At 52.2% G+C, this 13,633-nt stretch overlaps 1 protein-coding gene across 4 annotated transcripts in view; it reads left to right on the top strand.

The window, feature by feature from the left end:
* The window catches only part of NF2 (NF2, moesin-ezrin-radixin like (MERLIN) tumor suppressor), a 34,541-nt gene extending 21,490 nt beyond the window's left edge, over positions 1–13,051 (top strand). Inside the window, exons 11-17 of one of the 4 annotated variants that reach the window (XM_088532293.1) lie at positions 93–215; positions 596–813; positions 1,757–1,862; positions 6,250–6,377; positions 7,922–8,081; positions 9,709–9,768; positions 12,950–12,988. In XM_088532293.1, the coding sequence (XP_088388419.1) occupies positions 93–215; positions 596–813; positions 1,757–1,862; positions 6,250–6,377; positions 7,922–8,081; positions 9,709–9,744 (771 nt within the window). In that variant the 3' untranslated portion in view covers positions 9,745–9,768; positions 12,950–12,988. Of the gene's footprint in view, positions 1–92; positions 216–595; positions 814–1,756; positions 1,863–6,246; positions 6,378–7,921; positions 8,082–9,708; positions 9,769–12,949 lie in introns of all 4 variants that reach the window. The other 3 variants (XM_088532292.1, XM_088532291.1, XM_088532290.1) reach the window with 3 other exon arrangements.
* The last annotated feature ends 582 nt before the right edge of the window (positions 13,052–13,633 follow it).

Here is a 13,633-nt window from a genome sequence, read left to right as displayed (position 1 = left end):
ATCAGTACAGAGGATGCAATGCAGTCCTGTGCTCTGACCCCCAGGCAGTGACCCTGCATCACTTCTCACTTACCTTGACCCCATTTTTGCAGATGGAACGACAGCGCCTGGCCCGAGAGAAGCAAATGAGGGAAGAAGCTGAGCGGACGAGGGATGAGCTGGAGAGAAGACTGATGCAGTTAAAGGAGGAGGCAACGATGGCCAACGAGGCTCTGGTAGGTCTCGGGGAGGTGGTTTGCCGCAGCGCGGCAACTGTTCCTGGCTTTTTCCATGGCAGAGGCGTAGTGTGAATGTCCTTGAGCTACACTGCCACCGCTGCTAGTGGACAGTGAGCAGGAGGCTGGACAGAGCTGGCTTCGTACAGCTGGCCTCTTGTGACAGGAGCACAATTTGGGGAAGAGCCTGGGCACAGCTGGGTGTTGGCTGGGGACTGCTCTGCAAAAGGCTGCGACTTACTTGAAAGCAGGGGGAACTTGTGGGCAACTGAGACTGACCGTGCAGAGCAAGTAGCTCAGGACTCAGTGCTGGGGACTGTGAGGGTGTTTGGGGTGCCATTCATAGTGTGCTTGATGGTTTCGTGCACGTTAATTCACAGATGAGATCTGAAGAGACAGCAGACTTGCTGGCTGAGAAGGCCCAGATCACAGAGGAGGAGGCCAAGCTCCTGGCTCAGAAAGCAGCTGAGGCCGAGCAGGAGATGCAGCGAATCAAAGCCACGGCCATCCGGACAGAGGAGGAGAAACGGCTGATGGAGCAGAAGGTGCTGGAGGCAGAGATGTTGGCTCTGAAAATGGCCGAGGAGTCTGAGCGGAGGTCAGCGGGTAACCTCGCAGCTGCCTCCGTGCTTTGCTTTCCAACTCCCTCCTGACGAGTGAGGGAGACGGGTGTTTCATGCCTCAAGTTAGTCCATGCGGTTTGCAGGATCCTGTGGCCTCCTATGCCTGTATGATGGCAAGTGATCTCAAGGCTTGGCTGGTCCCTTTCTGCTCTGCCATTCATGCCTCACATCCTGGCAGCGGCAGCTGAAACCACCTCTCCTTTTGGGTGGTTTCTGCAAACACCCACGTGCATTCAGCAGAGTGTTTGACAACATTAAAGACACTCGGGTTTGTGGGTGGTGGTGTGTTTTTTTATTATTATTTTTTTTTCCTTTGGATATTAGATCTACGTTAATTATTCTTCTTTTGTCCCCCTATTTTCCTCAGCTTTTTGATTCTCCTATGCATCCGTGAGGTCTCTGTTTCAGGCTAGCCTTGAGGGCTCCCTCACTTTCACAATCCTGTGTGTTAAAACTGTTGTTTCCCTCTTGCTACCAGAACCAACTCCCATGGTGCATTCAGTAGTGAACAAACTAAAGATTGCAATTATTTCCTTCCAACAGATTAATCCTTTCCATGAACACTGTCCATGTCCATCTCTTCTCTGCCATGATCTTGTGAAATCTTCCCTCAAATTTCAAACCAGCAGAGAAGTTTTCTCTGTCCTTCGCAGGGGATTCTTGGGAGCCCTTAAGGTTTAAGGGGAAATATTAGTGTTGGAATTGCCCTTCTACATCTTGGGCTTTTGTGCTGTTGACTTAAAATATCCCACCTGTTGGCAGTTCCATCACTTCCTTTGCTCAAATGATCTCCCTAGATGAGATCTGCAGCAAGATCTAAGCCTATCCTATGTCTAGACTGTAATCCTACTTACCCTTTTCTTTTTCATTCCTCAGTTTTGATCTGATATTCACCATCCTTGCTGTTTTCCTTTACAGAGCGAAGGAGGCTGATCAACTAAAGCAGGACCTTCAGGAGGCTCGAGAGTCTGAGCGGAGGGCGAAGCAAAAGCTTCTGGAGATCACCAGCAAGTCCTCATATACAGTAAGAGCAATCTGTGTCGTCATCTGTTTCCCAACAGTAAATGTAACTTCTTCTGTAGCCTGGAGGAGTCTTGTGACTTTGTGGTTCCCTCCTGGCAGCGTAGGGGGCATGAGCTGTCTTATTGCATTGCTTAGCAGGTGTTCAAAACCATTTTGCAGTGTTCACCCTCCTCATCCAGGCACCCTGCCTAGCACACCACTTCCCTCTTTCTTTCTTCTCGTCTGCCCTGCCTGATCCTACAAGAGCAAGGGAGCTGCTGGTGGAATTAAAAGGCAGGGAATTTTAAACCAAATTTAGCAGGTACACCACAGCTTTAGCAGGTACACCATGCCATGCTTTTTCAGCCAGTGGAGCTTCCCAGCTCTGTGATAGCCTTTAAAATAGCATTGAGTACAAAATGGATGTCCTTGTTCCTGGTATATAAGGATAAACATTGTTCAGAACCTGTAAATCCGTTCTTCAGGTTTCAGCTGAGCTTTGTGCATCTACACACTGGAAAAAAAAAAACCCTGCAGGGAGATAATTCCACAATAGCCCATGGGGAGGGTTTCATGCCTTTCTCCGAAGCATCTGGCCCTGCTTTTTGCTGGGGACCAAATGCTAGACTAAATGACCATTGCTCCGAGTTTGTCTGGCAGCTCCTTTCCTCAACATTTCTCATGGTGCTGCGGGACCCTCCAAAGTCCCCCAGTGCTCCCCTCCTGGCAGCTCCTGCCTGCTGTGCCTGGCAGCTCTGCCATCTCCCTGTCCAGCAAGGTGATAAGGGAAGAGCTGAATGTCTTTGGGAATAAACACAGCAGATGTACATGGAAGTTATCGAGCCATCCAGCACTGAAGTTTTAATTTGGACCTGCAGGCTCCTTCCCCCTCTCCTCCTGAAGCTGTAGGGAGCAGCTCGAAGAGACTGAAGTTACATTTCATCCCGGGTCTCGGAAGTTCCCAGCAAAAATGTTCAGAAGCTTTTAAGCAATTGCAGTGTTGGAGAAGAATCATAGCGTAGGGGGCCCTCAATCAGGTCTAGCTGCTTTAATGCTTTATAAACCTTGTGCCCTTGTTTTACTGCCAGTCACTAGGTTTCTGGGATCTGCCAGTTCTTTAATTCTTTCAGCTTGCACATGAGTGGAGCAGCCTTATTAGAAACCTTCCAGGTCTGGGTGCCTCCTGCTGCTGCGACCGTCTGCAGTCAAAGCGGCAGAGCTGGGATTGCTCAGCTCTGCTGTGGAAATCCCCAGGGTGGCTCGTGCTTGGCAGTGTATTCCTGCCTATGGCATTACAGGCTGAATTGTGGGGGATGTTTTTAGAGTTGCCTAAAATCTTTATATAAAAAAAAATCCACTCCATCAGCTGCATCTCTCTGAGAGGATCCACACCGCTTGCAGACACATTGTGCTCTGTCCTCTGCCTTCCTGCAAGAGTCTTGGCTTCCCAGGTGCAGCTGCCAGGGCCAGACAGGGAGGGAAGCTGCCCAGTTAAGTAGTAGATCCCCTCCTGCTTCTCTCCAAGACTGTGGGGGAGTGCCCTGCCCCACAACCTTTGTAGTAGCAGGACGTGGATCTGGCCAATGTGTCAATCCTCTCCTGTCGCCCGCAGTTGGGGACAGGTGAGCGACATGCTCCAAAACACTGTTCCAGCACAGAGGAACCTGGTGCAGAGGGACCTGGCTGGGTCCTGGAGTTGGAGGCGTTTGGAAGGCCACCGCCAGAAGGCTGCTGTCCCCCTGGCACACAACCGCTTTGCCAGGCTGTGCCATCCTGTCACCCAGTTCCTCCCCTCCTTCGTGAGGGTTTGACTAGGAGCTTGCTCTTTCCTGTTATCCCAGTGCCAGTGTTATGCAGCGCCCTGGCACTGAGAGCAAGTGTGTCCCTCCTGGAGAGCACAAGCAAGAGGAAGGGAGGAATGGAGTGATAGTTGCAGAAAAAGCAAGAAATGGTTTTAAATACCTTTTTCACCAACTTTCCTGTCCCTTGTATCAGCTCCATAAAGCTTGTTTAGCCCAAGCTGTTTCAGCAGCTGATGCAGGAGGAGGAAAGGGAATGTGAATCTGTGTCTCTCGGCGGCCGTGATCCCAACCCCAGTGATCTATCCAACCTGTCATCACCGCTGTAGTCACCACATCTCATTTCCATGTCATCCTCGTCGTCTTCGTTGCCCATCGGGCCCTGCTTGTGGCAGGTCTGAAGGCTGTTGCCTCCTTCGCATCTCACTTGAAATAATAAGGGCTTGTCAGGTTGCCCCAGTTCCCTGCACAGTGAAGTACCGGTACCGGTTCCCGGGGGGAAGCCTGGCGCTTCCTCCGTGTCTGCCGGCTCGTTCGCTCCGTGCTCCAGAGCAGTGACCGCTGCCCGTAGAGCACTCGCCCTGCGCCCTGCCCGGGATCGCTTCAGTGCGGAGTGATTCAGTTTGCGGCAGCTGAGGGAACGCAGAAGGGAAAAGATCCACGTCTCCTTAGCGAGCTGCACCTTGAATAAAATTGCCAGTGTTACATGTGAGATTTGCAGAGTTACCACAAGCAGCAGGGAAATGCTTTGCTCGCGAGTGCTTGAGAGCTCTTTCCCAGCTCCGACTCCTGCACCAAATTCCTCCTGTTTGTTGCCGCTTCGTGAAAGCGATGCCAAGAAGAGGGGAGCGGGTGGTTGTAGTAACCCTGGCAAATTGCTGGAAGGACTTGATGGTTGCAGTGCTTGCAGTTCCTACTCTGGTGGTGGTGATGCTGGTTTTTGTTTGTTGTTTTTAGCTCAAAGCTGTAGGCCAGTGCTGAAAAATTGCTAAAGGGTGTTTTAGGGCCAGCAGGATGATTGTGATTATTAGTGCAATGAAATGTGGGTATGTCAGTCAGTTAAAGCACTTAAGTGGATCCATCCCCTTTCCTCGGATTTTTGGTTCTCAGCTACCCCTTTCCCGACCACACTACAGGATTGATGCAGCTGTGCTTTTGGCTGGCAGCAATTGAAAATGGAGTAAAAAATGGTGTTTTTCTTATCGTTTAAGTCTGCCATAGCTGTAACATGCAGCATCTCAGCTTGGTCTCTGCAGGGAAAGATCCCGGGCTGCTCGTGGATTCAGAGTGGGTGGTAAGGGACGTTGTTGCACAGAGTAAATCTGGCACATCTGGATGCCGTTTGGAGAGCTGGATGGGGGTTTTGTAACCAAACCAAGGACTCGGTGTGCTGGCAGCCATTCCCACTCAGACCCGTGGCTGCCTGAAATCCCTGTGCTGCCTTTGGCACGCGCCACAGCTCGCAGCCTCCTCGAATGTACTGCAAGAGCAGAAGTGATAATTTAAGTCCGGAAGCTCTTGCTCTGCTGGTAATGAGCCCATTTGTTAGAGCAGTGACAGAATTTATGACTGAAAGCAAGGTCTCTTTTTTTTTTTTTTTAAGACATCTTAGACAAAGAGAAAAAGCCAAGGGCCTGGCAGTAGGTGGGATATCGCAGCTCTTTGCAGGAGGACAAATGTCCATAGTCTGTGTTCAGCTGCGATTTAAGTGATTCCCTGGGTTATCTCTGGATTTGCAGTCAAATCTAGCAGTGGAACTGCAAATCGCTGCTGTGCAGTGAGTACACTTTGTGTAGTGTGCATCTCCGTGTGCCTTACCAAAACTACAGCCCAAGTTAAGCCCTTGGGATTATGCTGTCCTTTGATCACACTTTCGAGAGCACCAGAGTGCAGGACCCAACTGTCACACATTGACCCAATTTGAAGCTCACTTTTTTTTTTTTTTTTTTAATGTAATTTACTCCTAAAGAGCTACCAGATGCCTGTCAAAAGGCAGCTTCTGGCCGGTGTTACTTTAAATGCCATGATGGTGCCAACACCTGGGCTTGACAAAATTCCAGCGGTAGTTTCCTGAAGGCAGGTTTAGTCACCACTAAGAACAGGGGCCCGGACGGGTGACAGCTGAAGACTGAGGAGCAACTTTGGAAGGGAGTGGGGGAGATCTGCAGACCCCATTCAGTGCTGGAGACACGAGAGTTGTTTGCTGCTCTGCTCCTACAGTCCATGAAGTCCTTGCTGGCTTTTGCATTAAAAGATCACGAGCTGAAAAATAGCCAGTTAATCTGTCCCATGGGAAGCTCGGCAGGCATACCTGCTTCAAAGAGAAGAAATCGTGGGCCCTGCTGCCACAGGAAAATGCATGTTCCTTCCTTTCGCTGGTGCAAAGAATGAGATCCAGTTCAGCACAACATAAATACACCCAGCTTCCATAAACAATAATGTTATTACCTACGTGAGCAACAGGTTGTTCTTGTGAAATTATTAAGCAGCAGCTCCTTGCACGGTGGGCTTTGGCATTATTCCAGTTTCACTCTTCCATTACAGAACATCTATTGACAGAAACACTTGCGTGGTCTAAAGTGATTAATTTGGCCTCCCTCTCTTTAGCAGTCTGTGAATTCCAGTACAACAGCATTGCCCACCGACCTGCCAAGCTTCAACCTCATCAGTGAGAGCCTCTCCTTTGACTTCAAGGATACAGACATGAAGCGACTTTCAATGGAAATCGAGAAGGAGAAGTATGTGGTGGGCTCCATTTGTTCGGTTTTGGTGCTGAGCTGGCTCACTTGCAGGAAATAGAACCATAGCTTGGTCAAATGCAACTTTTACATTCCACATAAGCATCAGCTTGAGGTGAGAGGGGGAGAAATCTGGTAGCAGCCGTTCGATGGCTGTGGTGCATTGGGCTGTCTGAGGCCGCTGCCTGTGCATTTGCAGTATGCCCAAGCCATGGATAACGAAAGTCCTATGAAGTTAGGGCTTAACCTTTTATTCTTTGAGCCTGGGGCACGTTTATGTGTAAAAAAGTGTGCACAGGCAAGCTTGGAAGTGATTATGGGCTTTGGTCTGCATTTTCCTGCAGCCTCCAAAACTCTAAATTTAGCCGAAATCAAAGCAGACCAAATTTTAAGCTCTTTAGCAATAACACACTTTGTCCATCGGGTAGCAGCACAAAAGTAGAAGGGGTTTGCCATAGCATGTGGTCAAGACCCCCTGAGGCACAAGGGAAACTCCCCTGGACCCCACAGGGCGGATTTTTGTGCCTCTATCCTGCACCTGAAATAGCAGAGCGTTGGTGTAGGAATGAACATTAAAAGGTCTTCCTAAAGCTGAAAAGAAAAAGCCCGAAGCTACGAATAGCAGGAAGATCCCTGCTTGTTTTCTTTACCTAGGCTGCTAACTAGGGCATCCCACTTTCCTAAGCAGGAGATCTCAGCTCAGCCAAATGATAAAAGCAATAGCATGTTTTCACTGACTTCTCCGGGAGCGCTTTTCACTCCTCAGGTGCTGACATAAACTTCACTGCAGATTTCTACCCTCTGAAAGGGTCCTTGCTAGCGTGCTGGCAGTTTCACTGAAATTTTCGCATTTCAGCTCAAATACTGACTAGCACCACAGGATTTTTTTTTTTTTCCTCTGGTAGGTGACTCATTGCAGAAGAAGTCCTGGGAGTGGCTGGGATTTTTTGTTTGGTGTTTTTTTGGGAGCCTTCTCTCAGAGATGCTGTATATCTTAAAGATCCTACTATTTTGGATGCATGCTCACTCCTATGCCTTTCAAAATCTAAATCTCTCAAAAAACATGCAAAGTCTGTATGTCAGATTTGTTGTTTGCCCTTGGAAAGTGGCCGGAAAGAATTCGTGCTATCTTTTTGTGAAAAGGGTTTGAGAGAGCTTGAGCAGTGGAGTAGAGCAATGCTACTTACATCAGTCTTATATGCAGAAGCTGCTTAGAATTAGTTTAAGTCACAGTGCAGGTTCAGTTGAAAATGGGGAGATGTATAAACATAATCTGTCAGCCCCCAGCTGGCTATATTTTTGTAGTAATGTGACTTGCAGTTTGGTTCCAGGGTCAGCTGTCTGGGTCTTCTTCTCAGTAATGAACAAATGACTGCTCAGGGTAGCTTAAGTGTACGCTATAAATTAACACTGTTAGCTCCACACACTAAAAATGATGAAGATTTGGGGAGGTTTTCTGTAACAATTCCATTTTCAGCTGCTGTGGAATTATGTAGCCCCATGCAGATGGTTGGTGCTAACCTCAAGCCTGTTCTGTGTGCTAGGGTCGAGTACATGGAGAAAAGCAAACATCTGCAGGAGCAACTGAACGAGCTGAAGACGGAGATCGAGGCGCTGAAGCTGAAGGAGAGAGAGACCGCGCTGGATATATTGCACAATGAGAATGCCAGCCGAGGCAACAGCAAGCACAACACTATAAAAAAGGTATCTGAGGGCTCCAGTTTATATCTCACCTGATTAAACCCTTTAAAAGCCATGACAATATTGCCCTTCCCTTTGTTTTAGCTTTTGCACAAAGCGTTATAATAAATCGGTTTGATCTGGGCTTTCTGCCCAGACCGTTCAGCTCCAAGCCGCGGCGTGGAGCATTTCAGCTGCTGCTGGGTTCCATTTTGTTTGCCACCACCTGGATTGGCTCAGCAGTGCTGGAGGTGAAGGGGTGCAAAGGCCTGGAGGTTTGAACCCCAACAAAAGCTGGGCAGAGATGCCATGAGAAGAGGTTGGCTACTCTAGTTGCTCCAGGAGCAGGAAAAGCCCTCGCTCCTTATTCCAGCCATACCGTAAATGCGTTACAAGGGAACAGACTCAAGCTTGGCTCGAGGAGGAGAGCACAGCTGATTTATGGGCAGAAAAAGCCTTCTCTTCACTTCCAGTCTCTTCTCAAATAACCTATTGTGAAACCGCAAATCCTAAGGGGAAAATCTTTCCCTAGTGCAGCTGGGTGATGTCTCTTCCCTACACTGCAGCCACTTGCCTCCCTCCATGTGCTTGCAGTTAATACTGGGCCAGAAAGTTAGGGTGATGGGCTCTGCTGGCACAGGTCTCACATGTGCAAGATCCAAATAAAAACCTCTGGAAGTTTTGCATCCAGCCCTTTTTCTTTTGCTTGCCAGCTCTGCTTTTCTCCCAGTGGAGCCGCTGGCATATCTCTATACTGCATGGTGGGATGCAGTGGGCAGCTCCAAAAGGCTTTTGCCCAGGCTCTTTCCCAATGACCATGAAAGACACAGAAATCTGCAGCAGGGTGGCACGCTTAGCAGGGCTGCAGCTAGCAGTGAGGATAACAGGTTTAAAACGATTTTAAACAATTCCTCGCCTTTGTGCTAGCCCCAGTGGAGAGGTACATCTGACAGGGCTTAAAAACACCCGTTTGTGCCGTCTTTCCCAGTTGAGAGTTTCCGACTGTTGAATTGGGGCAGGGAAATGTGGTGAGTGGATTTTCCAGGTCTGCTTGCGCTAGCCCGGAGCTGTTCGAGTCCCCGTGCCTCCCGCGGGAGGGCTATAAAAATCTTCACAGCCCCTTTTGTCATATAAAAAATCAGAGAAAGTTTCTGCTCCCATTAGGTTTTTGTCACCACACACTGCATCTGTGGTGGAAATGGAAAATGCTGGATTTTTTTTGCTTTTGTCGGGAGCTTTTGAGCGGCGTTCGTAGAGGGTTGACGGTCCTGTTGGTCTGTCTCAAAGGTGGGACAGACGGTCTGTATCTGGGGCTGCACAGCTAGACTTCCCTCCCTTGGAGCTGGCACCTGCGCCGTCCCCGCGCTCTTGCAGGGGGCCGAAGCTCGTGCGTCTCCATGGCAGGAGGAGAGACTTTGCCTAACAGCAGAGCCCAGGAGAAGATGGTTTCAGGCTGCTGCTGTTCCTGCCATCGGGAGGGCTTTGGCCTGTCCGCTTGTGCTGCAAAGAGCCATTTGATGGAAAAGCTGTTGGGATGGGGAGGGGTAGCAGTGCTTGACTAACGCCAGCCCTCTGTCCGACTGCGCAGGTGACCTGTCGTTACTTGTATCACAGAGGACTTTGTTTTGTTCGTTTTATCTTGCCGGTCTAGCCTCCAGCCCAGGGCAGAAGACCTATCTGCATTTGAGACTGCTGAGCAGGTTACGCCCAGGTACCTGCGCGCGGCGGCGGGGCCGCTGGCCGCGGCACTGACCCGTGCATGCGCTTCCTGCCGCCCTGCGCCCTGCCCGCCCTCGCTCTGTCGCTGCCGCTCGCGGTTTCTTCGCTTTTGCGCCCGATCCTTCGCGCTGGGGGAGCGTCTTCCCTGCCGGTAGCCGAGCTGGCGCCTGTGGATGCTTAAATCATTGAACGTGCCTGGTTTTGTTCTGCTCGTGGTGCCCGGGAAGCTAGCAGAGGTACCGCGCAGCCTTTGGAGATTTCCTTAAGGAAGTAAAGTGGGGCCTTCCCTCTCAGTGGCTGCAGGGGGGAAATTAGGGTTTCAAAAAGCAAAAGGAGATGGCACCAAGCCTCCCTGTCTCGTGCTGCTGCTGCCAAACCCACTGTAACAAGTTAGAAATCAGCCCCTCCGAGTGAGGCAAACACGGCACACACGCAGCGAGGTGGTGGGTGGAGGTGGAACAGGCGGCCGAGGACAGACGGTGCCCACAGGGGCTCTGGGGCCGAGACCGCGGCGGGAGAGCGGCACTGGGAGCCAGGGCAGCGTCTGGGCCACGGGCACCATCCGCAGCTCGGGGCTCTCCTCCCCCACATGCAACCCTGGACATGGGGAAGGTTTCCTGCTTGCTTTCCTGGGTGCCAAATCAGTCCCCTTTCCTCACCTTCCTTCAGACTGAGCCTGGGGAGAGGCAGTTTCTCCGTTGGAGCTTTGGCTGAGGAATTATCTGCTCAAACTCACTGCCAGCATCCACCTGGGAAAGCAGCAGCATGGGCAGGAAGGGAGCGGACGGATCCAGGGGGACCCATCAGCGCGACAGGGACGTGGTAGCAAAGTGCTTTCCAAAGGTTGCCTTCATCCCGAGGGCAGCTGCAGCGCACTGCTCCTTCCCTTGCGTCTCCCGGCCTGTCCTTCCCAGAAATTGCTTTCCTCAAAGATTTTGGCTTTGGTTCCTGTGTCTGGCCCTTCGGGGAAGATGCTGTTGGGAAGGGTTTCTTTTTCTGGTTGCAGCCTCCAGGCCCCCGGGGCTTTGTGCTGGCAAGATTTCACGAGCCCTGAGCCACTACTGGGCAGGCTTTGGCACCATGGCTTTGAGGACACCGAGTTTGAGGGTTTTAAATACTTTTTCTAACATGTTAATGCTTTTTGTATGGATTACCCCTCCAGCCTGCTTGACTTTAGCAGGGTTTGCCACTCACACTGCGATAAAATTAGGGGAAAAAAGCACTATTCTGCTTTTATACACATATCCTCGCGTCCTCTGGTGGAAATGTCTCTCAGGACAGGCTGCTGCTCATGGATGTGAACAGGAACAGGCCTTTCATTCCCCTTGCTTTCTTCTTGCCCTGTTACGCTTATTAGTGGAATTTAAGCCCTTTGAAGGATCCTGGCGTGTAGCAAATCTCCTGCTCCCAGAGAGGCATTTCCGTCCTCCATCTGGGCTGGGATGGGACGATGCTGGCAGTGCCATTCCCAGCGCCTCCCGTCCTTTCACGGTGCAGCAGGATCTTGGGAAGCTGGCAGATGCCGGTCTCGTCCCTTCCTGAGGCGGTCGGGGTTTGTTGGGGAATGCAGCAGGAGCTGGCGTGGGCTGCTGCCACCTTGAGTTGTTTTTCAGCACAAGGGCTTCTTGCAGCGTTGGGCCACGACTAGTGACACTTTCCTCCATGCCACCATGTGGCACGAGGTGGCCGAGGCTTCAGGATGTCTTGGAGGCTTTCGAGGGATTTGACCCCGCTCTGTGCTGATCCTTTTGCTCCGGGAATCCCTTGCGAAGGGCCGCGCAGAGGCGATTGGTGCAGCCCAGGCTCAGCTGCAGCCCCTGCCCTGCCACAGCTGCAGCAGCCCTGGTGCTTCTCCAGCACCTTCAGTGCCAGGTGGCAGCATCCAGGAGGTCACCTCCCTCCTGGGATCCCTCTCCGTGCTGCCTCGGAGCCAGATGCCCCCGGCCCGGCGGCCTCCTTTCCTTGTTTGCAAGGAGCGCTCGGGAAGCGGGAGCCAGTCGTGCTGTCAGCTATTTTGGGGACAGCTTTTGAAGAGGCATTTCCTCCAACACCAAAGTGCTGTGGGCTGCGACAGCGAGAAGAAACAGGGAGCGTGGGCGTAAGAGAGCCTGGGAGAAGGGGTGGCAGGGAGAAGATGTGGGAGCTTCTCGCTGGAAAAACAAACTTCAAGGGAAGCGGGGCCAGGGCGGAAATGCAGTTTCCCAATTAGAGCAGGGTGGGCGCAGGAATAGGGCACCTGCCCCGCTATGGAACTCCCCAGGAAAGGAATTTTTTTTTTTTTTTGAAGCTTGTGGCTGGGATATATACACCCCCTGACATGCTTCTGCTCTAAATGCACCTTTGGGGAGCAGGTGGATGGACGGATGGACAGATTAGGTGGGTGGATGGACAGATGGATGTGATACCCGTCCCTGAGCTCTCAGGGTGCTTGGGGTTTTACCTCAGGGCTTTTGCTGTGGCAGCAGCAGTTGCATCGTGCAGCATTTGGGGACCCCCTGCTCTAACAGGGCTTTGGCTACGTTGACTGGGGTATTCCTTCCCACCCCTCCCAAAAAACAATAACATAAATCCAGCAACCTTGTGTAAAAGCAAAACTCCAAGAAAGCCCTCGCTCTGCGGGGCTTGTGTTTATGCTTTTTGTTTTTTGTTAATAGATGCACGTGTGTGTGTGTGTATATTTATCTGGAGAATCAGGCAGCAGTGCAAGGCTGTGCAGCAGCCGCCGGGATTTGCGTGTCCCAGGTCCAGGGCTCCGTTGCAGCTGGGCTTGACGCAGCAGCAGGTTATCCTGCAGGTTGGGCTGGAGCAGCCTGGAAAAGCAGCAGGGGAAAAGCGCCAAGTTGGTGCCCAAAGCCCCTGTCCTTCCTCAGGGCTTGACCAAGCAGCAGTGGAGGTTGTCAGAGCCCCCCAGAAGCCTCTCCGCTCGAGGGCCTTAGGAAGCAGCGCCAGAGTGAGATTTCTAGGGCAGCTTCTCTCGTGCCATGAGAAGGTTTCCTGGGCTGCTCTTTCCCAGCTCCCAGAGCTTTCCAGGTGTTGCTTTGCCAACCCATGGGAGCCTGGAGCTAAAGCAGAGCATCCCCTGCCCTGACCTGCGCGTTCGGCCCTGGGAGCAGGTCCTACCCCAGGGCAGGCAGCCCGAGGCCCCACTCAGCCTGCGCTCTGCTCTCTTGCAGCTCACCCTGCAGAGCACCCAGTCCCGCGTGGCCTTCTTCGAGGAGCTCTAGGACGAGCCGCCCGCGTCGTCGCCGCCGCCGAGGACGCGCACGCAGGGAGGGACCCTGCGCTGACCACCCCTGGCACCGGCGCCCGCTCCGGGCACCCTCGGGGAATTTTTCCTCCTTTCCCTGCCTTCTTCCAGTTTATATTTTCCTTGCTTTTTTTTTGCCAAGTTCTCTGGCCTTTGCCGGCCGTGGCGGGACAGGGCCCCGCTGCCTCCCCGTCCCTGGGCAGGGTGAGAGGAGGGGGATGGAGGATGGGGCTCCCGGCCAGCTGAGGACGCCGGAGCGGCCGTGTCCTCCTCCCCGCCGCAGCTTCCTCCTCTGCAAGCAGGTGGCTGAAGGGGGCCGGCCGGGCCAAGCCCACGTCCCCTTTTATCCCTGCGAACTGTGACCGAGCCGGGGGGAGCCCCGCGGCGGCTCCCGGAGCAGGACCCCCCTGATCCGGGGGGACCCGGCGGCCCCCGGTGCTGGGCCCGGCCTCGAGCCATTCTGGTTTGGACACTTGCTGCCTTGTCAAGTCGGCCCGCGTGCTGCCGGGGCCGGAGCCTTTTTCTCTTCGTGGGGATTGCAATCCGCAAGGAGCGGGTTTTTGACTTGGTTTTAATAAAAATTTGAGGTTTAATAAAAATGTAACGTATG

This window comes from Tinamus guttatus, unplaced genomic scaffold (genome assembly GCF_059628265.1).
Source record: "Tinamus guttatus ecotype Peru unplaced genomic scaffold, ASM5962826v1 Tinamus_guttatus_pri_ptg000459l, whole genome shotgun sequence".
NCBI lineage: Eukaryota > Metazoa > Chordata > Aves > Tinamiformes > Tinamidae > Tinamus > Tinamus guttatus.
This window is presented reverse-complemented; position numbering and strand designations above follow the sequence as displayed.